This window comes from Epinephelus moara, chromosome 21 (assembly GCF_006386435.1).
Source record: "Epinephelus moara isolate mb chromosome 21, YSFRI_EMoa_1.0, whole genome shotgun sequence".
NCBI lineage: Eukaryota > Metazoa > Chordata > Actinopteri > Perciformes > Serranidae > Epinephelus > Epinephelus moara.
Window position 1 is genome coordinate 31,904,004 of NC_065526.1, and position 27,514 is coordinate 31,931,517.

At 41.1% G+C, this 27,514-nt stretch overlaps 1 protein-coding gene across 1 annotated transcript in view; it reads right to left on the reverse strand.

Annotated features, from left to right (window-relative positions):
• Window positions 1-257: 257 nt before the first annotated feature.
• The window catches only part of rem2 (RAS (RAD and GEM)-like GTP binding 2), a 35,186-nt gene continuing 7,929 nt past the window's right edge, over window positions 258-27,514 (reverse strand). The window contains exons 4-5 of the mRNA XM_050033345.1: window positions 15,249-15,426; window positions 258-1,925 (exon numbers count right to left, since the gene is read on the reverse strand). Of these exons, the coding sequence (XP_049889302.1) occupies window positions 1,597-1,925; window positions 15,249-15,426 (507 nt within the window). The 3' untranslated portion in view covers window positions 258-1,596. The remainder of the gene's footprint in view (window positions 1,926-15,248; window positions 15,427-27,514) is intronic.

Genomic DNA, 27,514 nt, shown 5'->3' on the forward strand with positions numbered 1-27,514 from the left:
GTAGTTTCATCCCTAAAGTTGCCATGTTGTTGTCTCACATTGTATATATATATATATATATATATATATATACATGTATATACACATTGCGTGACATTGCATGTTTTTGCTGCAATGGAACAGCTATCCTAAGAGGCTGTCTCACAGTCTGTCTAGAGGACCCGTGAGTCATCTGATGACCTGTCATGCCAACCTTGTAACGGCTGTAATGAGACATTCATTTCATAACGTTGTTTAAAAGAAGGACAAGACACTCATTCAGGATGTCAAACAAAAATTAATTTATTCTCAGTGGAAAGACAGGAGTGCTTAGTAGACTGTGACAAACAAGTGAGCGTGTGTCGGTGACGAGGCCACGCTTGACGAGATATCCAAACAACGTTTCCAGAACGTTCTGTTATGGGTCACCTGTGTGGCCAGCCCCCACAGAATTCAGTCTCAACACACATACTAATGCCAGTGGGTATAAAGAGAAAAAAAATGAAAAACATCAAACAGCCACAGGTAGATTAGGTTTTCTCTTGTTTGTCCTCCTGTGCTTCAAGAACATCGCAGTGTCCTGTGACTCAGCGTCTGTTGAAGAAAAGTTCAGTCTGGTCATCCCTGCTTACGTCTTACTGCTTATAGCCACTTTGACCTTTTTTTTTTTTCCTTTCGCCCCACATCCTTCGGTAAAGGGTTCTTTGTGCTGATCGCCCATGATGCATTCAGCGGAAATATGGCTTGAGCGCCTTGTATAAAAATCACAGATGCCACTGGTGGTATCATCAAACACTTCAAAATCGGTACGGGACACAAAAGGTGAATGCGGTGTGAAGATTGTGGCTTAAAAAAAATGCAAGGAGCATTTTTTAAATACAAATAAAGGGTCTTGCCTTTGAGATGGCATTGCTAGAGACACTAGCTGGATTGTGCATTAGCTATTGGCCACTGAGGTACAGTCAATCCAGTATCATGTAACTGTAAAACCTACAGGGTCTTGACTTAGATCGTCTACTCGGCATGCTATAAAACAGGGTTCACAATAGGTATATATTAGATTGCTATCAGTCTCTACGTAATCAGTGCGTGCTACTTGGGTGTGTGTTTATTTGTGACCCCCCTTCCGCTCATTTTACCACTCTAAATGTCCAATCAGCATCTTAATGTGACTCTCTCCACTGTCACTAATTTTCTCTCTCCTGCTCTCTTCAGGTAATGACTGCTTGCTGATTCGAGCTGGAGCAGCAAATCAGGCTTGCCTTCTTATCTGTTTCTCTGTTTTTCTCCCCTACCTGGCCTCTTTCCCTCTAAAAATTGGTTTCACTGATAGGGAGAAGATAAATGTTCAGTGCTGAGATCCAGGATGATTTCAGTTTTATCTATCTAACTTTTTCTACCACTTTGTCTCCTTCCATGACATTTCTCTGCCATTGCTTCTACTTCCACCCCTATAAATTTGCTCCTCTTCTCCATCGTGTCTTCCATTTGATTCTCTTCTCCTCCTCCTCCTTGTTTTACACCTCCCCCTCCCCCGTATCCTTCACTCTGGTTCATGTGTGTACGTGTGCAGGAGTGTGTCTCTTTTGCCTGTGTGTATGCATGTATGTGTGTGTGTCACAGTGCACTGAGGTCGTGGCAGGAGCGAGACTTCTGACGGAGGATCTTGCTGCCCCTGTGGCGGCTCATCTCTCTGTAGCGCCCCCGATCCCGGTCCCGGTCTCGCCCGTACGAGCGTGGTACCAGCCCTGACAGGAAGCGCTTGGCCCGGCTGGTCAGGCTCTCCCTGCGGCCCGCCCCTGGGTCGCCATCAGTCCAGCCAGGACCCACGCAGTCACCCCTCGCGGTCCGAACTGCCGCCTCCAACAGCTCATTGGTACCGTGGTCCAGGGAGGCTGAGAGCTCCATGTAGAGGCAATCGAACATTAGGGCGCTGGATTGGGCCTCTGGTGAGAGAGAGGAAGCTTTTTTATGGCACACATTATATATAATCGAGGCTTCACACACTGGCAGCTGCAAGTGGCAATTAGAGGCAGCAGTTTGAGATTTAAGGACATTGGATCATGGAACCAGCAAACCATCGACAACCTTTTAACAACCCTGCTGCTGTGTGATGAGTATCACCACAACATAATACCTCCGGATCAACAGCTCACTGCCGTTAGGAAGACTCCATTAGGGTCTTAAGTGTTAATTTGTTGCTTCTTATGTTCCAAATTGTTACAAATAGAGTCAGTCACATCGTGGGGAAGGGAAATCCCTCTCTGTGCAGTGTGCCCGTGAAATCTCGTCTGATAGCCATGATAGTGAAAGTAAAATAGTGATAAAGGGTGAATGTTTTTTGAGGGGATTGTGATTTATTATAATATAAAAAAATATTTTTATACTACAAAAAAGGCATTTTTCCATCCATAAAATTATCAAGTATTTCATATAGGCCGACGGTATGACTGATATCACATTTAAGATAGGCATGAAAGTCCATTCTTGACCTTGGAAATGCAAAACACAACCAAAACAATCCCAACCCAAGGTCCACTTACGCGCTTTTTTCCCCCCTGAGATTTCAACCATGGTACAATCTTATTTAAAAGATGGAGTTCAGTTCAGCTCAGTTGTCATCAGTGTTGGGGTACCTTAATCACATTTACCAATCAAACAACTATGTCGTGCTGGCGTTGCATAAGTATTTCAATCAGCAGCACTGTCCAGTGCACCCATGGAGAGGCTCTTCAGTCTGGGTAATCTTGTGCTGAGTCTGAGGAGGAACAGGTTATCCGACAAAAGATTTGAGAGACTCCTCCTTATTAGGGCATAACCACTGCTTTAGTAATGCACATGATTTATTGAGTGAGCGTGTTCAACACATTTTTTTCCTTTCAAGTCTGTCATCATCGAATGATGTTAGGAAGGCTGATATTATTGTATTTAGCCCTACTGATATATTATTTTAAAACAATATTTGTAACAGACAGTGTTAGGAAGGCCAACCTCTTATATATTGTTTTATATGGATATAGTTTTATATTGAGGCAGTTATAGCCCACTGCAGTGCCGCCATGATTCTCCTGAGCCTTGTTTTGTGCTGATATGTGGACATATGGAAAGTTTAACGTTATAATAGTATTATTAACTTGCAATTAGCTTTGTGACAATATAACACAAATAAGAGTAATGAATAGTGTAACTAAATAATTAAGTTAAGTCATGCATTACTTTTATGTAAAGGAACGTGTAATGTATATTACTTTTTTGGATTAACGACCCCAATACTGGTTGCCGTGGAGATAGATGAGTTTACATGTGACTGAGCAACCTCTATCTGCTGATAAGGACTGTGTAATACAGTTGAAAGCAAGAACAACAAATAAAGCCAGTGACTGAACCTTGAGTTTGGATTGTTGTTGTCAAATTTCCAAGGTAAAAAAAAAAAAATGTGCAGATGAAATCATAACATAACAGCTCACATGGCATCATATTAATTTCCAACTGAGCAACTCCATCTGCTGATGAAGACTGTGTGATTATTAGCTTTTAGAAAAGCTAATAAGTGGACCTTGAGTTGGATTTTTTTTAGGGATTTTGAACAATGTCCAGAAATATGTGAAAAATGTGCTGATTTTTAAAAGAAGATTGGTGGACTGACAGTGGCAACTGTAGTTCAGAAGTCCTCCGGCAAAGACCGCTGCTCAGACCATATTCAGTTAGAGAAAAGGAGGAAGTTGATATTAAAAGTTACAAAGCAAAAAATGGTTAAACCCAAAATTAAAAAGATACAACAAAGAGCTGTAAATAGTAATGTTAAAATGAGAAATCATCTGGCTTTATGACTAACATCTTTTTTCATACAATTTTTTAGTTTTACATTAAATAATCATCTTTTCCAATTCAACTAATTAGCCTTTGTTGCATTGTAATGTTTGCAAAGAGCCGGAAAGAGAGACAGTGATGGCAGGATGGGGTTAATGTTGCCACCTAGCTGAGTTGTATAAGCTCAAATCTCTTTGCTGCAGCTCAAATAAAAAAATCGTTTCCATCTCAATGTGACTCTCCTGGATAAGGACACTAAACAAGGCTCAGTATCTCGGCTAAACGCTGCTGTTTGTCCCTGCTCAAACACGCCTGGATGATAAGGAAAGCTGACAGATACAGATCATTCTGCAACAAACGGGCTTCACTGTCAGCTCAAATAGCATTTTTTTTCAACTATACTTCAGCTTTTTTTTTTTTGATTGCCTCTGCTCTGCTCTCTCAGAGCCAGTATCCGAGCACTCTTGAGCAGCTGTGCGCAGAAAAGGCTTTTGAGGGTTTATTATTGGGATTCATAATAACTGTATAAAACTTACACTGCATGAACTCAAAATGACTGCAAAGTGTTGGCAGCAGGAAGATTTTGCTGCCATAGACGAATTTCATGTTGTCATGCCAAGTCATGATTTTCCCTGACAAATCTGCAGGTTGTAAAACAAAATGTTCCTGCACCTCTTATTAACTTTTTCTGGTGCATTTAGCCGCATATTTTTTTATCCGTCCATAGAGTTTGCTCGGTGGTCATGGAGACAGATCTGTTGACATGGGACTGAGCAAACTGTAGTTACAGGAAAAAAGTAAGCAGTTCATAAGCTGAACTTGAAGATGATTTACGAAACACTTATACCCCATTAAATCTAATTAAAACCTTGTTAATATTCTGAACTATGGTCATTGCAATTTCACATGTAAATCTGTTTTTTGTGTGGCTGCATTTACATGGCATGAACACATACTGAACAGGTATTACAAAAAAACAAAACTAGATTTGATCTGGGCGTAATAATCCAGCCGCACAGCAGCTGTCGACTCACAGCAGTGTCACATAATAGTCTGTGAGGTAAGAGCGGGAGGAAAAGAGACAAATCCCAAACCGGGTCAACGGGGCTTATCCTAATACCTATGACAGCTGATTGAATCGAACTAAATCTTTATAACCTGTTAAAAGAGTGTTTGGGAAATTGAATTGGAGAGGAGGGGAAACACAGGGAAGAGAGGAGAGGTGAACAGAGGAGAACAGGGGAGACAAGGAGAGGAGGAAACAAGAGAGGAGAAAAGAGGAAACAAGGAAAGAAAAATGGAGAGCAGGGGAGTAGGGAAAGGAGAGGAAATTAGGAAAGGACAAAAGAGTAGGAAGCATGAGAAGACAAGAGAGGAGTCAGGGAGATGAGGGGAGGAGAGGAGAGAAAATGACAAAATAAGAGGAGAGGAAACAAAATGAGGAGAGGAGATAAGAGCACAAGAGGAAAGGTAACGAGAGGACACAAAGGAGGGGAAGGACAGCTGATGAGAGGAAACAGGAAATGAAATGAAACGAGGAGAGCAGAGGAAATGAGGAGCAGGAAGAGAGGAGAGGAGGCAATGAGAGGACACAAGGGAAGGGAAGGGCAGTGGAGGACAGGAAACAAGAAAATGAGATGAAACCATGTGTGGAGAGGAAATAAGGAAGCAAGAAGTGAGGATGGGAGATAGGAGATGAAACAAGAGGAGGGAACAAGGAAAGGAAACAAGTAGGGTAGAGGAGGAAACAAGATAGGAGAGGAGATGAGGACAAATGGACAATATAGGAAATGAGAGTACAGAGGAGACTAAGAGAGGAGAGGAGAGAATATGAGGAGAACAGGGACGGAAATGAGAGAAGCAGAGGAGAAGCATGAGAAAAGGAGAGGCTAGGAAACAAGGCGGGGAGAAGAGGGTAGAGGAGGAAACAAGGAAGGAGACAAGACAAGAGGAGAAGAGACAAGAGGAGAGGAGAGTAAACGAGGAGAGTAAATTACAAGGCGAATGAATAAGAAGAACAGAGGAGGAAACAAGAGGAGAAGAAATGAAGAGAGTAAACAAAAGGACAGGAGAGGCTAGGAAACAAAAGGAGGGAGAGTAGGGGAGAGGAAACAAGGTGAGGAGGCAGAGGGCCACCCAAAAGTTTCTACCTGTGTGCTGACAAAGACAAAGAGACAGACAGAGAATAAAGTGAGAGTTACAGTGAGACGAAAAGGAAGAAAGATGTGAGTCACAGGGACAGAGGAAGGAAGGAGACGCTGAAAGGAGATGACAGGCAAGATTGCAGATGAAATGAACAAACAGTAGGAGAGGAAGGAGACAGAAGGAGACAGACGGACAGAGGAGAGAGACAGAAAGAATGCAGACTAAGCAAACAGAGCCAGAGTGCACATTAATCAAAGCCCTGAGGAGCAGGGCCACACCACAGCCATATTAAGCAAATGATAAATATGTTCCAGTGTGACAGTGTATGTGTCACTGTGTGTGTTAATGCTAGGGAGAGATATGTAGCAAAGGGGGGAAGGTGAGAGATAGGAGAATAAAAGTGTCACTGTATATGCCATAAATAGACTTTATGACTTCAGCACTCTCCACCAGGCCCCAGGTTCTTTAAAGAGGATGTTAGTTAGCCGGGCAGGCCGGGTCAGCTTCCTCCGTCAGGCTCACATATCAGAAAAAATACATGTGGTCTGTCCAGAGAGAACATAAGAACATCCTTGTCAGGTGCCTCGGGAATAGAGAGGGAGCATTTCCATATCGCTGACCACATCGCTGCTCCTGGGTTGTTGTTGTTTTTTTTTTATGTAGACAGAATATGCTGAGTATAGGCATCTCTCATTATTCATTCCTCGCCTCCCTCCCTTCTCCTTCCACTCGTGTCATTAAGAATACACCAAAGCAGTGACCGAACTTGAGTCGACACCAATGTTCAAGCACCGATGCGCACACATTTTACACTTGCTGCCTCTGTTTAAGTCGTACAACAAAGCAAACCAAACAGGATTTGACCTCAGAGTGTGGTTTCTACAATTCCACGCAATAAAGTCACACACACAGACTTCTCTATTCTTGTGTCCTTGTTAGAACCTTCCACTGACTGTACGCTTTTTCTCAGTCTTTACCCTCATTGCTATATGCATGAAGTTAACCCCAAATCCACAGCTTAACTTGTCCTAAACAATAGCTTAAACTTAAATAATATCATTAATGAAACCTTAATGTTGTTATAACTCTAATCATAATCCTAAACTTAACCAGACTCTTTGTAGAAGTATACCAAAACACTAAAGATACAAATTTTTCTAGTATATATGTTATTTAAAATAAGACACACACAAGCTCCGACACAATGTATTGAAACAGTGTGTTTCACAGGTGTGAAACAAGCTTCATCTGCCCATCACTAGCTTACATGGTTGTTTTGGTATTTTGTCCCACACCATCTTGGTTTTTTGGAGCTAGAAGTGACCAAATTTGGATGAGAGGGTGGAGCTATGTCAAAGTGATGGGTGGATCAAACTCAGATTGCGGTATTGCCTCGCAGCCTGTCATTCAGAGTGGCCCGCCCTTAATTATGCATAACTTAAAGTCAACCCTTAACTGTCATGAAGGGAAAATTAGCTAAGACCAAAACAGTTTTTTGTACCAGGCTGTTAATGTGTTTATGTCTGCTGTAAAGTTGAACATTTTAACATGGGGATCTACGGGTATTGACTCACTTTTAAAGCCAGCCTCAAGTGGCCATTCACGGAACTGCAGTTTTTGGCACTTCGGCATTGGCCCTATTTTTCAGCCCTGTATTTGGCGCTTGAGGCAAATGGGTTGCTTGAGGCAAATGGGTTAGCAAATTACTATACACCTAGCACACATAGAGTATTAGCATTATATTTGAGGCCCTTTGCTTCAGCCTCCACCAACTCGTGAGGAAAATATCAGGGACTTGGCTAGCCCATCTACTTTACTGTGTTTGTATATGGGGGTTTTGTGGGGACAGTGGGTCGCACTCATACAACCTATGTCTACATACACTGGGAAAACAAGAGGGAATAGCTTAAAGTAACATGTAAAAAAAAAAAGAGCCAAAAGTAAAAGCATGGTAGAGCTACAGGGATGAGTGTGGGTTCTCAGCGGGTTGACTAGCAATCTTTTCAAATTACAGGGAGTCATTTGACATCAAAAATGGTTAAACACTAAAAGCTGAGTCAAATGGAGGCTAACATGACATTGCTATCTGGATTCTTGTGAGGATTCATTATTCAAACTTGTATTGTATCTGAAAGTTGAGTTCACCTCTGGTCACTGACAATTTCTGCAAATTACAGATGAGACAATTTACCTTTAAAGCCTCCCAGGACCAGCAGCAAAGGTTTAAGAGGGGTAATTTAGCAATTCTAAATGGCAACTATAAAGGGCAGAATTTGACGAAATGGGCAGGCCAGGATTGTCTTTAATAAAAGAGCTACAGAATAACCTCTTTTGTACTGGCAAGGAAATATATTCCAACACAACCCAAATGATGTGTGGAAAAACCAATGCATTGATGTTAACACCAGCTATACAGACTCCCTTTGTAAAATATCCTCATTCTGAAGGTCGGAAAACTCAAAGTGGTTCTTTCAAGGACAGCAAAACAAGCTAGACTCTCCCCCAACACACAACCACACACTCACACAACGCGTTCCACACATCTCTTTGAACCAAGACTCCCGTTCATACGCACACCATTCTCATCCATTCGCTCTTCCCTCTATCACTTCTCCTCTCGTCCCTCTTATCACAGCCCTTGCCACGAAACAGCCTCACAGACATCAGGCAGAGAGAAGATTGAGAGAGATGAAGCGTCTGCTTGTTTGTGCGTTCGCTGCGTCTGTATACAAGCAGGCAGTTGAGCACGTATGTCGAGTACAAATATACATAAAGATAGTAAGAGCGGTGGCGTCCTGTAAGAGGGAGATAATCCCAACAGAGATGTGCCATCTGGAAAAAACAAAACAAGACAAAAAGACGCTCAAGGGACACAGAGAGATGGAGCCCCTCCAGAGGAATAGACAGGGAGGTATAGTGTAATGTTTGCAACATATGCAAAAGATGCGTCTTTATATTTGATGATGTGACAGTGGATACATTAATGATTTGCAGCAAACTGCAGAGATGACTGTAAAGTTTTGAATTTGTATACCATATAAACTGTGAATGCAAGTTCATGTCAAGGTCTTTCCTCCCTCTCAACTGCAGTCACTCCACACCCATTTGAAACATTAATGAAATTCAGACAATGGGACAGCCTGCCAGTGCTACAAAAAAATAAATAAAAATCGCCCATTAAGTCCAGCAGAAGCATAACCTGCCTGTGGTTTGATCTCTGTTCAGTGGATTTTCACCACTATCTGGGTTCAGTACAGCACTGTGTTTCTTCTTCAGTGAATTTACTTTGCCAAGACCTGCTTCAGTGTTGCATGCCAAAATATATAAAAGTGAAGCTCGCTGCTCAACAGTGATATCTACCAGAGTAAAGTGAGCTTTTCGATTCACAGGATTTATTCATTTTGCAGAGGGAATTGTGAATCAAAACAACACTTACACATGCCTATAAAAATATTCATCCCCATGGACTTTTTCATGTTTGTTTTCTGTTGTTACATTGAACCACAGTGGATGGAATTAGAATTTCTTGACAGTGATCAACAGAAAAACACACTTCCCACACAAAAAAACAAACCTCACGCATGTGTACCTAAACTGAATACAAATACAAAGCACAAAATAATCAACTGCATTAATTATTCATCTCCATCAATACTTAATAAGGGCAACTTTGGCAGCAGTTGCAGCCTTTAGTCTACTGAATGTGGATCATCTTGTTTCTACTTTGCACCCCAGGCACTCTTTTGTTTATACCCATTTATGATTGTGAGCTATTCAGTAATCTCATGGTGGATTTGTTCGAAATGTTGTCATGATGCCATTCTTACCTGAAATAACGTCTAATTTTATCTTTAAAAATACAGGTATATTTAACCTGGAATTATGTGGCTCACTTGGATTACTCACATAATTTACTTTATTACCACAACTGGATGATTTATGTTTGTCATAGTAACCCTACATGCAGAAATTTGCAGGTGAAACACAGCTAGCCTAAATGCTAATGTCGGCACACTCATCATGACCTACGTTAACATGCTGATGGTTAGCAGGTGTTGTTTTGAGTAAATGTTTTCACCCACTTGCTGTGGTTGCATGGACAATATTAGAATATGACTTTTCTGATTTTGCGCAAAGTGGTTCAGCCCACTGTGTTTTTGTCCCCAACTTTACTGAGAAAATTCAATTCGTTACATAAAGTGCAGATTAAGTAGTGAGTAATTTAAGTGTAACCCAGGTTATTTAACTGCAGCTTCAAATTACAGATGTCCCTTTTTAAACATCTCACATGCAGATTATTGGTAGACACTAGAATTTACAGATGTCCCTAAAATGTCTCACAAGCAGGATACTGCCACTGGCCATGAGGTCCTGATAGACAATTATGTCCAACAACTCCACAATTCAGCCCATAACAGCAATGTTAAGTGAGGCTACTGTTTCAAAATCAAAGAGCATTCACATAAGAACATAGCACTAGCAGAGCGCTAAATATTTTTTTAATTCACGAATGATTCTCTGTCAAAATCAGCAGAGGGAGGCTCGTAGACACAGCTGTTGCAGCATGACAGCGCAAGCACCATCTACATCACCTAACATTACCTCCACATGGGCCAAACATGTGCAGAAAGAATATATTTATTCTAACCAGAGAAAGAAACAATCAGATTAAACCTTTAAATGGTTATTAGTCATGAATAGTTTCCCATTGAATGGACTACCTCTCTCAACCTGATTGAGAATTCTTTCCAATCAGGCTGGAGCGGGCAAGTCTCCTCTGATTTGTGTGGTTACATGAATTATTTTTATTCTGATTGGGCTATTATTCTGATAATTAGTGGAATATTAGGGTCCATGTAAGAACACCTAATAGAGTGTTAGCTTGCTAACATCTGCTTATTTGCGCAAAGTGCTGCTGAGGCTGAAGGGATTATAATTATTTGGTTATAACTTAAGTCTTGGTCAAATGAACATTTTTATCTGATGATGGCTTTAGATGACCAAAAGATGACCAAATTTAATAACATTTCATCCGCTTGGGGAAATGTCAAGACCAAATATGACAATCCATCAAACAGATGTTTGGACATTCAAAACCATATTAACCTGCTGGTGAATCAAAGGATATTGCAGTTCCTGATGTCCCACCGGTAACTGATGCATTACGGAGGCCTTCCAGTTTATTTCGAAAGCCAGTGGCTAGCAGGATGCTAGCTAAGCTGGTGCCCAGCTTCTCTTCGTATTTACTGATGTTTACATTTGACAACCTCAACCTGGCTGACTAGCAGAAGTGAGCAGGAAGAGATTTTACAAACTGGTGAGTTGATGTCCTAATCCTGATGAGTTACTCACAGCCACACGCCACCGTCATCTAAAGCCAACCACAAAAATCAACACCAAAACTAACAATACTAACATTTAGCCCAAATTTACTGGAGCTGGCAGAAAGGCAACTGGAAATGTGTTGAGATATTTCAGTCTGGACCAAACTCAGTGACGGACTCAGGATGTTTGAGGGCAGGGGCGAAAAGGAAAAAAGGGCACCTACTGAATGACATGGGGAGAAGAGGGCAGCCAAAAGGGCACATCCGCTCCTTTTCATCCAATAGTGCACATCGTCTTGTTTTGATCACTCAAGGGCAGCCAAAAGGGCACATCCGCTCATTTTCAGCATTCAAGAGGGCAGCTGATAGGGCACATCCTCTCATTTTCACTGAGTCCATCAGTGACCAAACTGGTGGACTGACGGGCTAACTGAATAGCAGCCCCAATTCTAGTATGGCTAAAAATACCATCCTCTTTTGTTTCATGGAGGGATTGGCCAGCTATTTTTTTTCAATAGGCGTCAATGCATGTTGATACCTTGACTTTTCTGTGTTTTAGCCATAAATATCTGCACAGCTTAAACTGGAGTAATCAAATATTTTGTGTTTTATTGTTCACAAGTTCAATTTGTAGATTTGTCTTTCTGTTCAATTCAATTCAATTTATTTATAAAGCCCAATATCAAAAATCATTTGCCTCAGGGGGCAGCATCCCTCCTTTAATCTCAGGAAGAGCAACTGAGTAGGGATCCCTGTTCCAGGATGGACAGACGTGCAATAGATGTCGTACAGATCACATCAACATAATAAACTTACAGCAATACATATGACAAAGTGATACATAAAGAGAGTTTTGACATCATTGTCAAAAAGCTGATTAACACTAAGCAAACTCTGTGTGGTAAACAATACAACATTACAAAAGCCATGGGGATAAATTGATTTTATTTAATATTTCCAACCCTTTAAAAGAATAATAGATCATAGATTTTTCTTCCCACAAGGAGTTTACCAACAGAGCGTTTATCCCTGGATATTGTAAACAGTGAAGAAATTGATTTTGCTCATCAAAGATAGATCCCCCAAGAGTCTTTCTAATGGAGACTGATGTCGGCTTGGAGAAAGATTTATGGTAGAATACCAGGGCAGAGAGAGAGAGAGCTGAGCCAAGACAGAGAAAGAGAGAAAAGAGGATAAATGAAAGGGATGGATGAGTAACTGCACAAAGAACACTACCATTGTTCTCCTGGGGAAAATGTGTCTGTATGTGTGCGTGTGCCTTAATACACATATATATCCACACATCCATTATAACCAGCAGAAAAAAGCATCAATATCTAGTCAATCACTGTAATTACAAGAAATTTTCCATTTCAGATGTTTCATTTGGAGAGCTGCTTGAAATGCACAATAAAGAAGCGAACAAAAGAGTGCATTTCAAATCTTTCTTGTGCATTTCTTTTCTTGCATCACACAGCAGTCTGGCATTTGTACATCATCGCTTGTGTCTGGGAAGATGGAAACTAAGTGTTTTTGAAGCTCCCAGTCCTCCTCAGTTACCTCTGTTTTCCTTTTAAGTATTTAGTTCTCACATGGCACATACAATATAAAGTTTATGATGACAACGGTGGCGGCTTTACAACTAGAAATTATTAGTCATTTTTTAAACAATGAGTCCTTTGAGGTAGGCATATGTGAGATTCTTACTGGTAGTTGCCGACCGTCAATTTTATCAGCTGAAAATGACGACCGTCATTCACAGATTTTATTGGCTTTCGCTAACTAGCTTATTAAGCTAATGTTATCTCCATGACGTAGTTGAAAATTTGGTCAAACACAGCTTTACAGTCTTGTTATGGTGGTGACGTTACGTCATGTGACCAAAGTGTGATTCATTTATAGCCTAACATTAGCTTTCTCTGGTGAGTGCATTCAGACTTAAATAATCATGGAGGTGGTATTCATTTGTAAAGATTATCTTGCTGAACAAAAAGTGTGAGTAGATCTTTTTTTTCAGAAAAAAATCTATAATCCGGTGGAAAAATCCTGTTGGCTTTTTGACAAGGGAATCAGGGTGATGCTAACTTCCATGTCAGCCTACAGAAAAACATCATCCCTGGCGGACTCTATTATTAACAATGCCAACAACTACAATCTGGTAGGAGGCCCCAGAGTAGCCCCAGAACACACTGGTGGGATTGGTTATGTATATCATCTGCCCTGGAAACCCCTCGGGATCCCCCAGGATTAGCTGGAAAATATTGCTAGGAAAGGGAGTCTGGGGTCTGGAGTCTGATCAGGAGTACCTTGCTCAGCCTGTTGCCCCCACAACCCAGCCCTAGATAGGTGGATGAAAATGGATGGAAAATGACTACAAATCCAGCCTTAGATAAATTTCTCATTAGGAAGGGAGTGTCTTGAAAAATAATTTAATATTGTTTTCTCAATGTTACTGTTTTTAGCTGCCTTTAAAAAACACCACTTCCCATAAACCCTAGATGTTCACAGGCTACACACCACAGCTCAAAAAAAGAGGCGAGTCCATGGGTGAGTCAAGGGGCTGCCATTCACTCAGTACTGGTGAGTTTTATGGATATTGACAAGGGCTGTAATCAAATATGGCAATATCCAAATCTCAGTGGCAATTTTTTGATAAAGGTAAAATGTGTCAATACATACAATTATTAAAATAAAAAAAAAAAAAACATTGTTGTGCTACAGAGATGCCCGGCCTACAAATCATATTCCAGATGACACGCTTGTTTGGTATACAGACTCCAGCAAAAATCCCATAGTCATCATTTTTATATATTTTTTTCAGTGAAAATGAAATGCAAAAATTACAAGACCCACTAACTCATATCACCATTGCAATATCTGTCAAAATAATTGCAATATCATTTTTTGTGTATCTGTCTTGCAGCCCTGTTATGGATGGAACCAATTTGCCATGCCTGGAAATTTTTAACCGAGCTGTAATTTTTTTCTGCACTCACAAAATTGTTTAATTATGATAAGAACACAAAGGTTTCCATTTCTAATGGCAAGTGGAGTAATTGCTGTTGATTTGTCTGCTTAATGGAGCATGTTCCCGTTCCCATTTTTCTTCAGAAAGACTGATAAAAGAACACTGAATGAGAGATTGCTTCAAATTACAGAAGCTGGTGGACCAGAGGCTGCCCTGACATGATGTCATGATTCTGGCTTTGTAAATGCTGTTGATAATGTTAGAATAAAAAAAGACATTCTCTCTCTTGGTGTTGTGTACCTTCCCACTATGGGCCATGATACCCTCCTTGCATTGTCCATGAATCAGTAAAGCATTAAAACCAAAAATTCTCACCAGTAATTATCCATGTGGAAAAAACTGAATAAAATTTACATTGTTTTAGGATGCAGTGTAGAACTAGATAGTCCTTGTATTAAAAGTATGATAAGGAAAAATATGAGACCAAACAAGTATTTTTTTCTAACATAATTCCTGCTGTTACGCTTACATAATTTACATAAGAGAGAGATTATGCTTTATTATTTTTTATAATCAAACAGTTTGTTTCACTTCTACTGTTAGAAAGGAAAACTATTTAAGGGCTATTTTAGGGCTAACCAATGTGTTTGGTGAACACAATGCTGTCGCAGACAATGATTTTGGCTGGGGTTGCTTAAGTGTTAACTCCCCGAGTTCCAATTACAAGCAGGCAGGGCTGCTAATATAGCATCCAGGATCAGCTTCCACGGTAGGGAAATGCTTCACAGTGAACATGCTGTTGTGAACAGGCACATAGCCTGTAACCCCATAAAGTGCTTATTTTGGCCATGGAAGTAACATCTGGTTAGGTTTCTACTATGTAATCCATAGCCTGACAGACCTGCCCTGCCTTGATATGGTTGCTAAGCTATGATTGGACAATCGTTGTTCAGGGGAGGGGGTTGTCAAACGGCCAGTTGTGTGCATGAATGACAGGTTTACATTACAGACACTCTACTTACCCTCTGAGCTGATTTCACGGGAGCGGACAAGGTCGCTCTTGTTGCCCACCAGGATGATTGGTGTGTGTGGCTGGGACTCCCTGAGGAGGAGGCGGAGTTGGGCGGTGCGGTGGAAACTTCGCCTGTCAGTCACTGAGAAGACCAGGATACACACATCACACTGTAGAGTGGAGAGGTCCTGGGGATACAAAAACACACATGCACATTAATAAAACAACACCTCAGTGGAGCTGATTAGTACTGCATACATCATGGAGAGGTCTGATGACAGCTCAATAGGTGTGGGATGTCAGGTAGCTACACATAATGCTTGATCCATCTCTTGCCATCAACAAATTAACAATTTGTCCTTGAACAACACATTTAAACTCAGATTCCTCCACAAGTCCCTGTTTTGTTTCACTGGAGCTTAGCCACTGAAAGGACATCAGTGCCAATACCAGGCAGGCGGCACTCAAAGTTTTTATCACCATCCCATGAGAAGACACAGAGGAGGCTTTGCCCAACTTGACTGTACACACGACATGCTTCACTTTGAATCTCCTGACCCTTTTGACAGTGAACAAAAACATCCCATCGGGGCTTCCTGTCACAGAGGCTCAATTAGGCCGAGTGGCTCTAGCAGAAACAGCAGCTTGGGACTGCCTGAGACCATCTTTGTCCTCTCCTCGCTTTCTCTCCTGATTCTGTCAGCAGCATTTACATTGAACTAAAGGTGGTTCATGGGTGTAACTTGAACAAAATCTCAACTTTAAGTCATCAAATCCAGGGAGTGTCCAAATCCCTCCCTGCTGATCATTGGTTGACCTAATTATTTATCAGCAAGTATGAATACTTTGTCAAAGGTCTGCTGATTGGGTGAGTGCTATTAAATAAAGGGAGTTTGCCATATGGTTCAGGGTTTAGTGAAACGAATTCCCTGTGACTGTGAACTGGGGAGTAAAATGCAGTCCAATTTTGTCATGCGGATTATGTATGCACCATTTGTGTCACACAGCATTATAGCTTTTCATGTGAATCACCGTCTTTGTTGAGAGTATAACGGAAGAACATCACTTTTACCACTTTACCAGTTCCCTTTTTTCCCCGTAAAGCAGCACTAATAATCATCTTTACACGAACAATAGGTCAAATGATTACGTTTAATATCAAAGATGTCAATCACAGTGACGTACCCTCAGAAAATCACCACCAAACCTTACAGATCCCTCAGCTCCATGGAGCTTTTTATCATCTATGAGCCAGTTTACATCTGGTATTAACATGCGTAGACAGCCGAGACACATTGACGTTTAAATATGTGTCTATCAGGTGTCTCAAAATGACCAGATCAGATCAGAGGATCAGATTTCGTTACTGCCTACGTCACTTACACTAGAAGGTCAAAGGGCCCCACTTGGAGTTATTACATCCACACACATATAGCTGCTCGCTAGTCGCATTAGTCGTTGTGTCGGTGCAGCTGGAGATATCGCTGTCAGCAAAATTCAACATGTCTCCTTTCATGGGGCAAAATGACGGACTGTCATGCAACACTTCGTCCAACTTGTCACAAAATGGGCAATTATAGAGGGCCTGGCACCAAAACAACCACCATATCCTGCATTGATGATGTAGTCAGCGATGCACCTCAGACCACCTTGTCAAGTGGTTTCAGTAATCTGATCACAATGCGTCTTGGTGGTTGTTTACACTTGTATTTAGCGCTGTCCTCTTTTGATCAGACCACCCAAGATGCATGTTAATACCAGGCATAAAGAGGCTCTATACACCTACTGTTCTGTTTTCATGGCCTTAAATGTTACTTTTTGGTTAAATTTTTTTGCCCTCACTAACCCTGTACTAGATAGCTGCTTTCTGTGACAAACTGATGCTGTTAGTAACTAGCTAGTTAGCAAGAGCATTTACAGTAGCTGCTGAAGAGCAGGATATGTCCCTCTGAAGATGGAGGAGACCAAAAAGGAGGTACAATAAATTAGGTTTACCATTTTATTGAATATTTGACTTACATTTGGCAGGTGGCAAGAAACATGACTACAAACACATACTGGTATGTCTGCTGAATGTGTAAATAGGCAACTGTTTGCTAACATGTAAATGCTGGGTTTACAGCATATTCTACTACCAAAAAATCTATTAATGCTGCTTTAAAAATTCACCTAAAGTAACTCCAAAGTTTGATACAGGAATATTCTGGTTGACAATGCCACATTTGTATCTACTTGATCCAGAGTCTCAAGGATTTGTGTTTTTTATGTCTAAAATATTGATGGATGGAAAACATTAGACAATTTACCTTTCATATCATGATATTTTTGAGAGTTTTGAAAGCCTTGGCATCTTCACTACACTTAAAGTTTTTAGGCTCTATGGGATAACCAGTGCTACTACACATCTGTGGGGTTGAAGAGGATAAAAAAACATATTTTTTTCTCAAACTGGACAAGCACAATCAATACAAACCGTTTTTTCCCCAAAGACAGAAACATGAAACCAGACTCCAGTCTGCCAGTCAAAGTCCAGTTCTCTATTAATGAAATCAAAACCCAGTATAGAATTAGAGGAAAGTCTTCAAATGCAATTTGTGTCAACAAAGTTACTCTGTTCACTGTTTATGAGACAGTACCAGAAAATAAAGCTGATATTACAGTCTGGAGGTCAGACGCTTTTACTTGACTTAACTATCAGCATGCTCAGAGGGAATTGGTAAAATTCTATTTGAGGCTTTAATCTATAACCTTCCATTTTGTTATTTCTAAGCACAGAAAAAAATCTGACCTACAGAACTGCAAACACAATCAAAGTGTATTTCAACTGGAAACAGGCCTCTGAAGCCATAACACATGGTGACTAAATCAATATGAAAGCATGTTATTCCCACCAGATAACCCAATCTGCCCGCTGGCTTTGGACTGCACATTTTCTGTGTGTATGTGTGAGTATGTGGATGCCCTTGCCCTACATCCACCACCCTGAAGGTAAATTCCAGCCCTCCAGAGAGTTTCAGACGCCTGAAAAATTCACACTGTCTCAGAGCAGCCAAGTAGTATCGGATCAGACCCTGGAGCAGGAAATTCGTGGGGAGTGCCTTGGCACTCTTGTCTGTTTGACAGAGCACAGGAAAAGACAGGGAGCAGAGAAAGTAGGAGGGCAGGGAGCCATTGGCGTGAAAGGCGGCTGCGCCACCTGTCACTGTCTGATTTAGGGATGAGGAGGAAGAATGGAAACAACAAGACAGAGAAAGAGAGTGAAAACGAGGGAGACTGCACTAATCTTTGTAAGCAAAGGAGTACAAACAGTGAGTGGACATCGATTAGGAGTGTGATGGAGCGCTTCAGGAGGAAAAACTGTGACCAAGTAAATACACCTCTCTATCAAACGGAGGCAGAGAAACTCAGGACAGTGCCAACTCCCCTCCCTCCCTCTCCCTCTCTTTCTTTCTCTCGATTAAGCAGCTCCTCTCTGTTCACAGGGAGCAGGCCATCTGTCAATACCTACTCCCCTCACACACACACTCACATGGACTAACACACAAAAACAAAAGCCAAACCCACACAGAGTAGTATTCAAATTATATGCAAATACACGCAGATCAGTGAGCATTCAGGAAAATACCAATTAAATCATCTCAGTAACAAAGAACTCATGTGCATGACCAGGCCACTTTTCCTGTAAAATGGATGCTTTGTGAGGTTTCACTTGATTGGCATCTTCCTGTACACTCCACACCTTACTACACTACATGGCCAAAAGTGTGTGGACACATACTGGGTCTCAGTCAGGCTGTTCTCATGTTTCCTCAGAAAAGTAATGAACCCAATTCGTACATATTCCATATAATCATGAGCCAGTAATTTGTGTTTAACTCATTTATTTGGGAAGGCTGTGATCACATGATCAATGCACAGATGGGGCGTTGAATGGGTCACAAAGATTGCTGTTCGGAACCATCTAAACTTTGAATGAAACTGTCACCATGTTTCTTTTCCTAAACCTAACCTACATAACTTCACTTGCCTAAACCTAGAGACACCTAGCTATGTTTGTTTTCCTAAACCTAATAACTTTAAGTCACGTACATAACTTACATACGTTAGGTATGAAACGTCATTCGTGGGGCACCAATCCATGCACCACTTTCTGACACCAATCAGGATATAGCAATATTTCAGTCAGTGGGATGACAGTTAGAATGCCAAGTGTGAATGCCAGCCATTATCAGGCCAACGTCTCCTTATACAACATATCCTCATGATATCTTAAAAAAAAAACATGTACAACAGTTCATATGATAGCAAGCGAATTAGCGTCCCATGAATGATGTACTTAGAGTAAATATACACACTTAACGTAAAGATAAGTAGGTGAAGTTTAGGAAAAGAGACATGGCTGGGCGGCCATAGGTTAAGCCAAGTACAGTTATGAAGGGTAGGGTTAGCCAAATAAAGTTACATAGGTTAGCTTTAGGAAAAGAAACATGGTTGGGCAGCCTTAGGTTAAGTCAAGTTAAGGTACGTAGGTTAGGTTAGGCAAATAAAGTTACATAGGTTAGCTTTAGGAAAAGAAAAATGGTTGGGCAGCCTTAGGTTAAGTCAAGTTAAGGTACGTAGGTTAGGTTAGGCAAATAAAGTTATGTAGGTTAGGTTTAGGCAAGTAAAGTAACAAAGGGTAGGGTTAGCCAAATAAAGTTACATAGGTTAGCTTTAGGAAAAGGAACGTGGTTGGGCAGTCTTAGGTTAAGCCAAATTAAGGTACGTAGGTTAGGTTACGCAAATAAAGTTATACAGGTTAGGTTTAGGCCAGTAAAGTTACAAAGATTAGGTTTATGCAAATAAAGTTACATAGATTAGGTTTAGGAAAAGAAACATGGTGTTCACTTAAGTTCACTTGGTTTCACATGGTTCCAAACACCGGTCTCCTGGGGGAAAGTCCTGTGTTTTGTGACCCATCCACAATCCCAACCTGTAACCTTAAATTGACTACTCCCTTCTTTATTTCTGCCAGCACTTTGTTCATGTGACTGCAGCCTTCCTGCTTTCATGGGTTTACACAAATAACTGCCTTATGATTATGTGGGATATATACAAATTGTGGCGCATTACTTTTCATAGGAATATGTACGAACAGTGCATGAAAACAGCATCTAACATAAGTGCCCAACCTCACTAATCACTTCTGTGTCGAAATGGGAGCAAATGTCAACAGCAATGTTCAGAAATCTGGTGGAAAGAGAAGAGTGCAGGCTGTTATAGCTGAAGGTTAATGCTTAAAATTATTAAGTAATAAGCTCAGCAGTTACATATGGTCATAACATTTGGGTGTCCACATACCTTTGCCCATCGAGTGCACTAATACTTCAGCATATATGAACACATTTCATTTTTCCAAATGCTGAAGCTGAACTCCTCACACTTTGATAATTACACAGCTGTAAGTTAACAACTGATTTGTATTCAAAGCTACACGTATAATGTTGGCTCTATATTGAAATTATGAATAAATAATGGTGGGCGACTGTTGCTTTGGGCTACATCCTGGAATGTCTCTGCCAAGTGCCTCACGCCGTTGCCCATCATTTATGACTGTGTATTACTATTCATCTTACTAATAGCTTTAGTTTCATGAAACTACCACTCATGCTGAATTGTTGAGGCCATAACATAAACACAAAACATAAACTTTTAACATTTAACAAGGGTTGCCTAAAGTTGATCATTGAAGTATTCTAACAATATGTACTGAGCAGGATGACAACAATACTCTTTATAAATTATCATAAATATTCATCACTTGTGTACTTCATTTTCTGTTACTTACTGTCTGAAATATACGCCCATACAGAGGTATCTGTGATCAGCTATAATCAGCTGATGATATATCATGTGCAAATATTGGTGGAGCTCCTCCTACCACTCTGCTGCAACACAGTTCTCTAGGGCAATCATTCAGGCCTTAAAACACCATGATAAATAGACAGATGGGCCTATCCGTTCCACCATTAAAAAGGGTTACAAACCAGGCTTTCTTAGAATCAATTTTCCACTACTTCCTGTTTCTGGCGCAGATGTAGATAAGAAAAACATTCAGTGAAACCCGACAGAAAGCATGGTTTCCAACCCCGCTTCTATCAGTGCAACATACAGACATGATTTTTCTTTCTGAAAGGGAGATTCATCATGGTTTGTGCAGGCGTATGTCTGGTGAGGAGCTGCAGGAGAGTTTCTCAGAGCTATCAGTGGAGATGTGGTTGAATTTAACAAACCACTAAACTGAGATTTTCATGTTTCACAAGCTTTTTATACACAAAGAAACTATAAACGCATACATTAACATGCACTCAAAAAATGCACTCACACACCAACTTGCTAAAGCCAGGCACTACATCAGTAACCATTAACAGCGAGGACAATGAATCACTTATCGGGCATCATTTGCATAGCATGCTGTGGCTCTGCAAGCACTCTAACCAACATTTCTCCCATTTGTGAAACAAGGCAGAAAACGCAGCATTTGGCTACATTTTGAGAGTGCCTGAGCTTGTATGTGTGTCTGTGTCTGTGTGTGTTTGCATCCCTCATTATACAACATTCTCCCCACTTCCTGGAACACTGAACCTGAACTACTGCAATCCATTGGCTCCCAAGTAATTTGCTTTGCAGAACAAGATACATGAGCAAAGCAGCTTACGGCCTTTACATGGAAACAAAAGGTCAAACACACCCCCACCTGCTCACACAAACATCCATAAATACATAGACCCCAATGCTACCATTTTGATCAAAAGCAAACACCTCCTTTGCGCATGTCTGCGTCTTTGACTTGTATGCTATCTGTCTGACTGCCTGTCAGAGCAAAATGAAAGAGCAGCCAGATCAATAAAGATGCAGGGGTGATGAATGAAGGGATGAAAGAAAGACAGGAAAAAGGAGGGAGGGGACGGAGGAGCACCTTACTCTGGTAGCTAAGTCAAAATCTGATAATAGGATGACGAAGCTTAGTGCGCATGGAATGCTGAGTTAGTGGGTTTGTTATTTTTCTTGCACAGACTTTCTGCTGCGCAGAGACAACGCTTCCCTAAGGAAATATATTACAGAGGCCATCTGGCCTGTACTGGCTAGGCGGCACACACACACACACATACATGCACATGCGTACATACATGCGTAACCCGAGAACCAATGACAACGAATGACCACATCATCAAAAAATGTGGCTGATATCCCAGCACAGATTTAGTGCAACATGCAGACTACTGCGTGCCATGACCACCAGCCACTTAAGACGCACATACACACACACACGCAGGAGGGTGGTGTAGCGAGTGTCCCTGTATGACCCAGATTCAGGCTGCAGCACGCGGAGCCTCCTCTCTCCGCTGAAGTGTTCATTAGTAAATCCCAGAATCCCTACCAGTTTCAGGGATGCTGTTCTGCAGTTGACCTCTGACCTCCCCTATGGAGGGAGGATAAACGAGGATTGCCCTCCAGGACACATGTAATGCATTACGTTATTAACATTTTGTATAGGTTTACGGTACTTTTGTGTCTTTATGCAGTAATGTCCTTATAATTTGAAAAAAAAAAAAACCCAACCTAAAAAGTAACTATTTTGGTTCTATAAGGTTCGTCCTGCCAATCAGTGCTTTGAAATACACAGGAGGACCTATCAGGTTCTGCCTCCTCCTGCCTGTTGCCTCCCTGCTCTGTGACTGAGGCGTAACAAGATGAATGAATTATGAAATGATGCGCAATCATAAGTTATGTGAGTGACCCTTTTAGGCTATGATCTATCGAGAATGCAATGCTAGAAATGTGTCACCAGCAAAACCATTGTTTTCCTTTGGCTGCCTGCCGTGATTCAAAAATATTGCCACCATTTCAGTGCAAGAGGCAAAGTTGCCAAAGACACACTTGGCCCAGGCAGCCAATCAAATCCAGCAAGAGGTAGGCCTACTACTGTTTTGATGCCAGTAAATGAGGTAGGAACAGTGGGACAACGGTAGCTAGAGACAGAGGGTTGACTTTAGGGGTATTTAATTATGATGAAGGTCACCCCATTAATCAAATACTCGCTCTGTCCCCTGACGCGCTTTGTCAAGACATTTTCGAAGCAGTCGCACCCGTAGTGACATGTTTCTGTGGGATTGGGGCCATACAGAAAAGAATTAAGTTGAGAGACATTTTTTATCTCATTTGAACTGGCTGATTTCTACCATTAGCTTGCATGCAAAATAGCTAGCTTATGAATGTTGATTGTACAGCACACACTAACATTTAGTGGCAAGAATAAATGTCATGACACTAAGACAGTTAAAAATGACACTGAACTGAGGGTCACTTTAAAAAAAAAAAAAAAAAAATCTTGTTTGAACATGATGATAAATTCCCGGCTGCTCATGCGGGGCAACAGGGACAGGACCTGCACCCAGACCAATAAGGAAGCAGCATGAATTCAATGATTTACTGATGAAAACAGCTCACAGGCAGGTACAGGTAGACTGATGGGCAGGCTGGTTGGCAAGCAGACAGGTACACAGGTAACAGGCAGCGAGGTACAGCTCCAGTTAATTGTTGAGATAACAGATGCTCAAACACAAAAGCACAAATAAGAAACCAACAAAGCTGACAAGGGGTGAACAAAAATGGGCTGGGTAAATATTTGGAGGGCTGATGAGGGAATTGGGAACCAGTGAGTAGATGGGCAGGCAGTCAGGTGATGGGGAAAGGAGAGACAGTCCTAAAGCATCTGGTGGGACAGAGGGACCAACTGTCGATGCAGTCCAAATCACATACTTTGATTTTTTACTTTTAGGAGACACTTGACCCTCTTGCTCATACCTTGGAGATAAAACAAAATGCCATTCACTGAGCTCATCAGAGACAGAGGCGGTTCTTACTTTGCAGTCCATGTAGTTTTCCATTTTAAGTAATACTGCATACATTGTAGATTTTGACAGACTATGTTCGCTACAGTAAAATAATATAGGCATATCTCTGTCAGTCATTTTTGTAGTTTTGTCTTTTTGTGGTGGGTAATGTTTAAGTTTATGATTATTTTGTTCACATAAACAATAAGTATTCCTCTGTTTACTATCTGACTGGTCATTAGCATATATTATATATAAAGATAGACAGTGCATCACCACTTTTAAAAAAGTGAAGCCAAAGCCGCTGCGATTTTGCGCTGGTGACATCATTAAGTAGTAATCTTTGCAGTGTCAAGTTCCTGCCCAAACATCAATCACAAGCAGCACCACTGGCACACAAAGCTGTTAATCATAATGTCAAACTAATGAACATACAGCAGCGTGATAAAAAACTACCTAAAATGACAGAAACCGTCTCTGGGGAAAAAAAAAAAATTTGAGGTGTAGTTTGATTTTTTAGTTTGGCCCATGTCCCATCTGCTAACACAGAGGGGGGCGGGGTTTATGACCTATATGCAGCCAGCCACTAGAGGGCAATCGAGATCTTTTGGCTTCACTTTGGGAAATTTGTCACGTTGTCCATCTTCATACTGTTTATGGTCATCAGTCTCTTGAATTGACTGCCGTCTGTTATTGCAGCTTCTGACAGCTGTCAACAAGCTTTCAAGCTGTCATCTGTCTGCAGCCCAGTTGATGTGATGTTTTCTGTTGTGCAGAAGATTGTGGGTCAGAATAGCCTGAGAATTATACTGGTTTTGCATACTGCAAAATGCAACCAGATGCAGTGGGATCAAGCAGCAACCTCTGAGGCTGAAAAATTAAGCCAACATGGAAGCTCCAAAAACTGTAGTTCTTTGAACGGCCACTTGAGGCTGGCTCCAGAAGCCAGTTAATCCCCATAGACATCCATGTAGAAATAAACAGCCTGCTTCAAAAAATGGTTTTGGTCTCTATAGTTAATTTAGCTCTTCATGACAAGTGTACAGTGGGTAGATTTTTTTTTATGTATATTACTCACCTGTTTCAATTTTATTAAGGCCTACAGTTATGCCTAATTAGGGGAAGGCCATTTTAAGTGATAGGTTGTCTGCCAATAGTGTCCTTGGCTTCTCAGTCAGATCCACCCTTCGCTCGTTCACAGTACCACCCTTTTGTCCAAACATGGTCACCTGGCACCAATAAACCAAGATGGCGATGGCCATAATGCCAAACTAAAGGCTTCAAAATGGGAGTTCACAAACCAATGGGTGATGTCATGGTAGCTACATCCATTATTTGTACAGTTTATGAGTAAGAACATCCTGGTATTTTTGGCATACTGTATTAGACATAGTGTGTAATGGGATATACTTAATATTTTTCTGGCATGCTAAGTAGTGTGGTAGTATGGGTATTGACACAGTCACACAGTGTGTCTGAAAAGCTTTAGCATTAGCTACCATGAAGATAGTTAGCTCATTAATGTCAATTTTAGCTCATGCTAATGATTGTTAGCAAGAATTAATTTGATTATTATTAAGTTACACTGGCTACTTTCGAGATAATAGTTATTAAAGCAAAAAACAAAACAAAACAAAACGAAAAAAACCAAAACAAAGGAGCATGCAGCGATGTTAGATGAATTCAGCTGTCTAGCAATGAGGCTAGTTAGCAGACAGAGTTACTCTAGCGTGAACTTTACTGTGCTCCCTACTCGGTTTGAGTCTGTTTATAACTTGTGTACTACAGTAGACATAACATGATGATAGACATACATTCAGAACTCAGACCTTTCCAGTGATTTGCATTTTGTGAATTGCATTATTGATGAAACTTTATGGACTAGCTGTGTTGTCAGTGAAAATCTTAAACTTAAAACATGTTGCTAAATTGGTGTCTGTTCCTATAACATCTTAAAACAAAGCAGATGCAATCTACCTGATAATACAAAACTCAGTTTATTTTAGTAGGACTTTGTTATTTGTCCCTTAAATACCATGCAACATGTACCTTTTCCATTTCTCGATTTTTGTTCGCAGATTATTCCACACAATTAAATTAAGCAGTGACTCCCAGAGGACACTAAAACAAACAAAACTGTTAAGGTAGGCTATAATAGCTTATGTGGACTAAGGCAAGCATTGATAAACTGTTAATTGTCAGAATGGCTCTCGTAAGGCTGCAACAAAGCAAAACAAGACAGGGAAAGATGTCCAGGAAGAAACCTGCCCTGCAGACAATGCCAAAATCTGTCTCTGTTCCAAGAACTGGATAGTGTAATGATGTTTTTCCTCCCTCTTAATCGGGCAAAAGAATGTGGTCAAGCAGCAATTACCCGCTTCCAAATTACATCCTGGACTTTTTCTCTAATTTGCTTTAACATAATAAACGACCCTGTCCTCTGTGTGCAGCAGCAAATTCTCCTCACTGCATGCTGATAAATACACACATATACGTCATTGGCCTACATTTTTACAGGCCTCAGGCTGCACCTTTTAGTTGTGTTTGATAAATATTTTAATTTCAAAATATCAAATAATAATGGGAAACTCCAAGACTGACACTGTCTCAGAATAAATTCACACACATGCATGGACACACACAGACATCGAGACAGATAAACACACATTACAGATTAAGGGTGAGAGGGCCCCTCTGGTCCTTAGTGACCTAAATCCCCCACTTGGCTCCCTACATACAGAACCCAGTTGGCTGTTTAAGAGATACATTACACAACCAATGTCAGTCTAAAAGCGAAGGGCAGCATGGGCCGGCGAGGTCAATGCCAAGTATGCCAGCGTTTCTATTTTAGGCACACCAATGACTTATTTAAACCATGCAACCGCTGTGACGTCAACAACACTCACAACGTCCCAGCGTCTGGCTGAGCAGACTCTCAGCCTTCTGTGTATGTGTATGTTGGTGTGTGTTTTACACATTTGACCATGCTGGTACAGCGTGTGCACATACACACACCAGTCTCTCAGTAGAGTCAATATATATGCACACTCACACTAAACTCTACCTGCAGTTTGTTGTGTGCCGCTCCCTGCACTGCAGTTGGGAAAATTACAGCTCCAGCCTTCAGACCTTCATGTGTCAATCAGCTGTGAGTCAAGCCAAGAAAGCACTTGAAGGAACAATCACTGAGTGTGAATGTAACAGTTTTTCATCTCTTTTGGCAGTTTGTATTGCAGGGGAATGATGAGGCGCTGTTCGGCCTGGCCAGAGAACATAAGAAGCCCCACAGCCAACAGTGTTGGATGCTGACTGTTCTAGCATGATCTTATGCGTGAGTGATTAAGCCAGCTCTGTATGTGCGTACGTGATAGTGTATGTGTGTGTCTTTGCATGTTGCTAT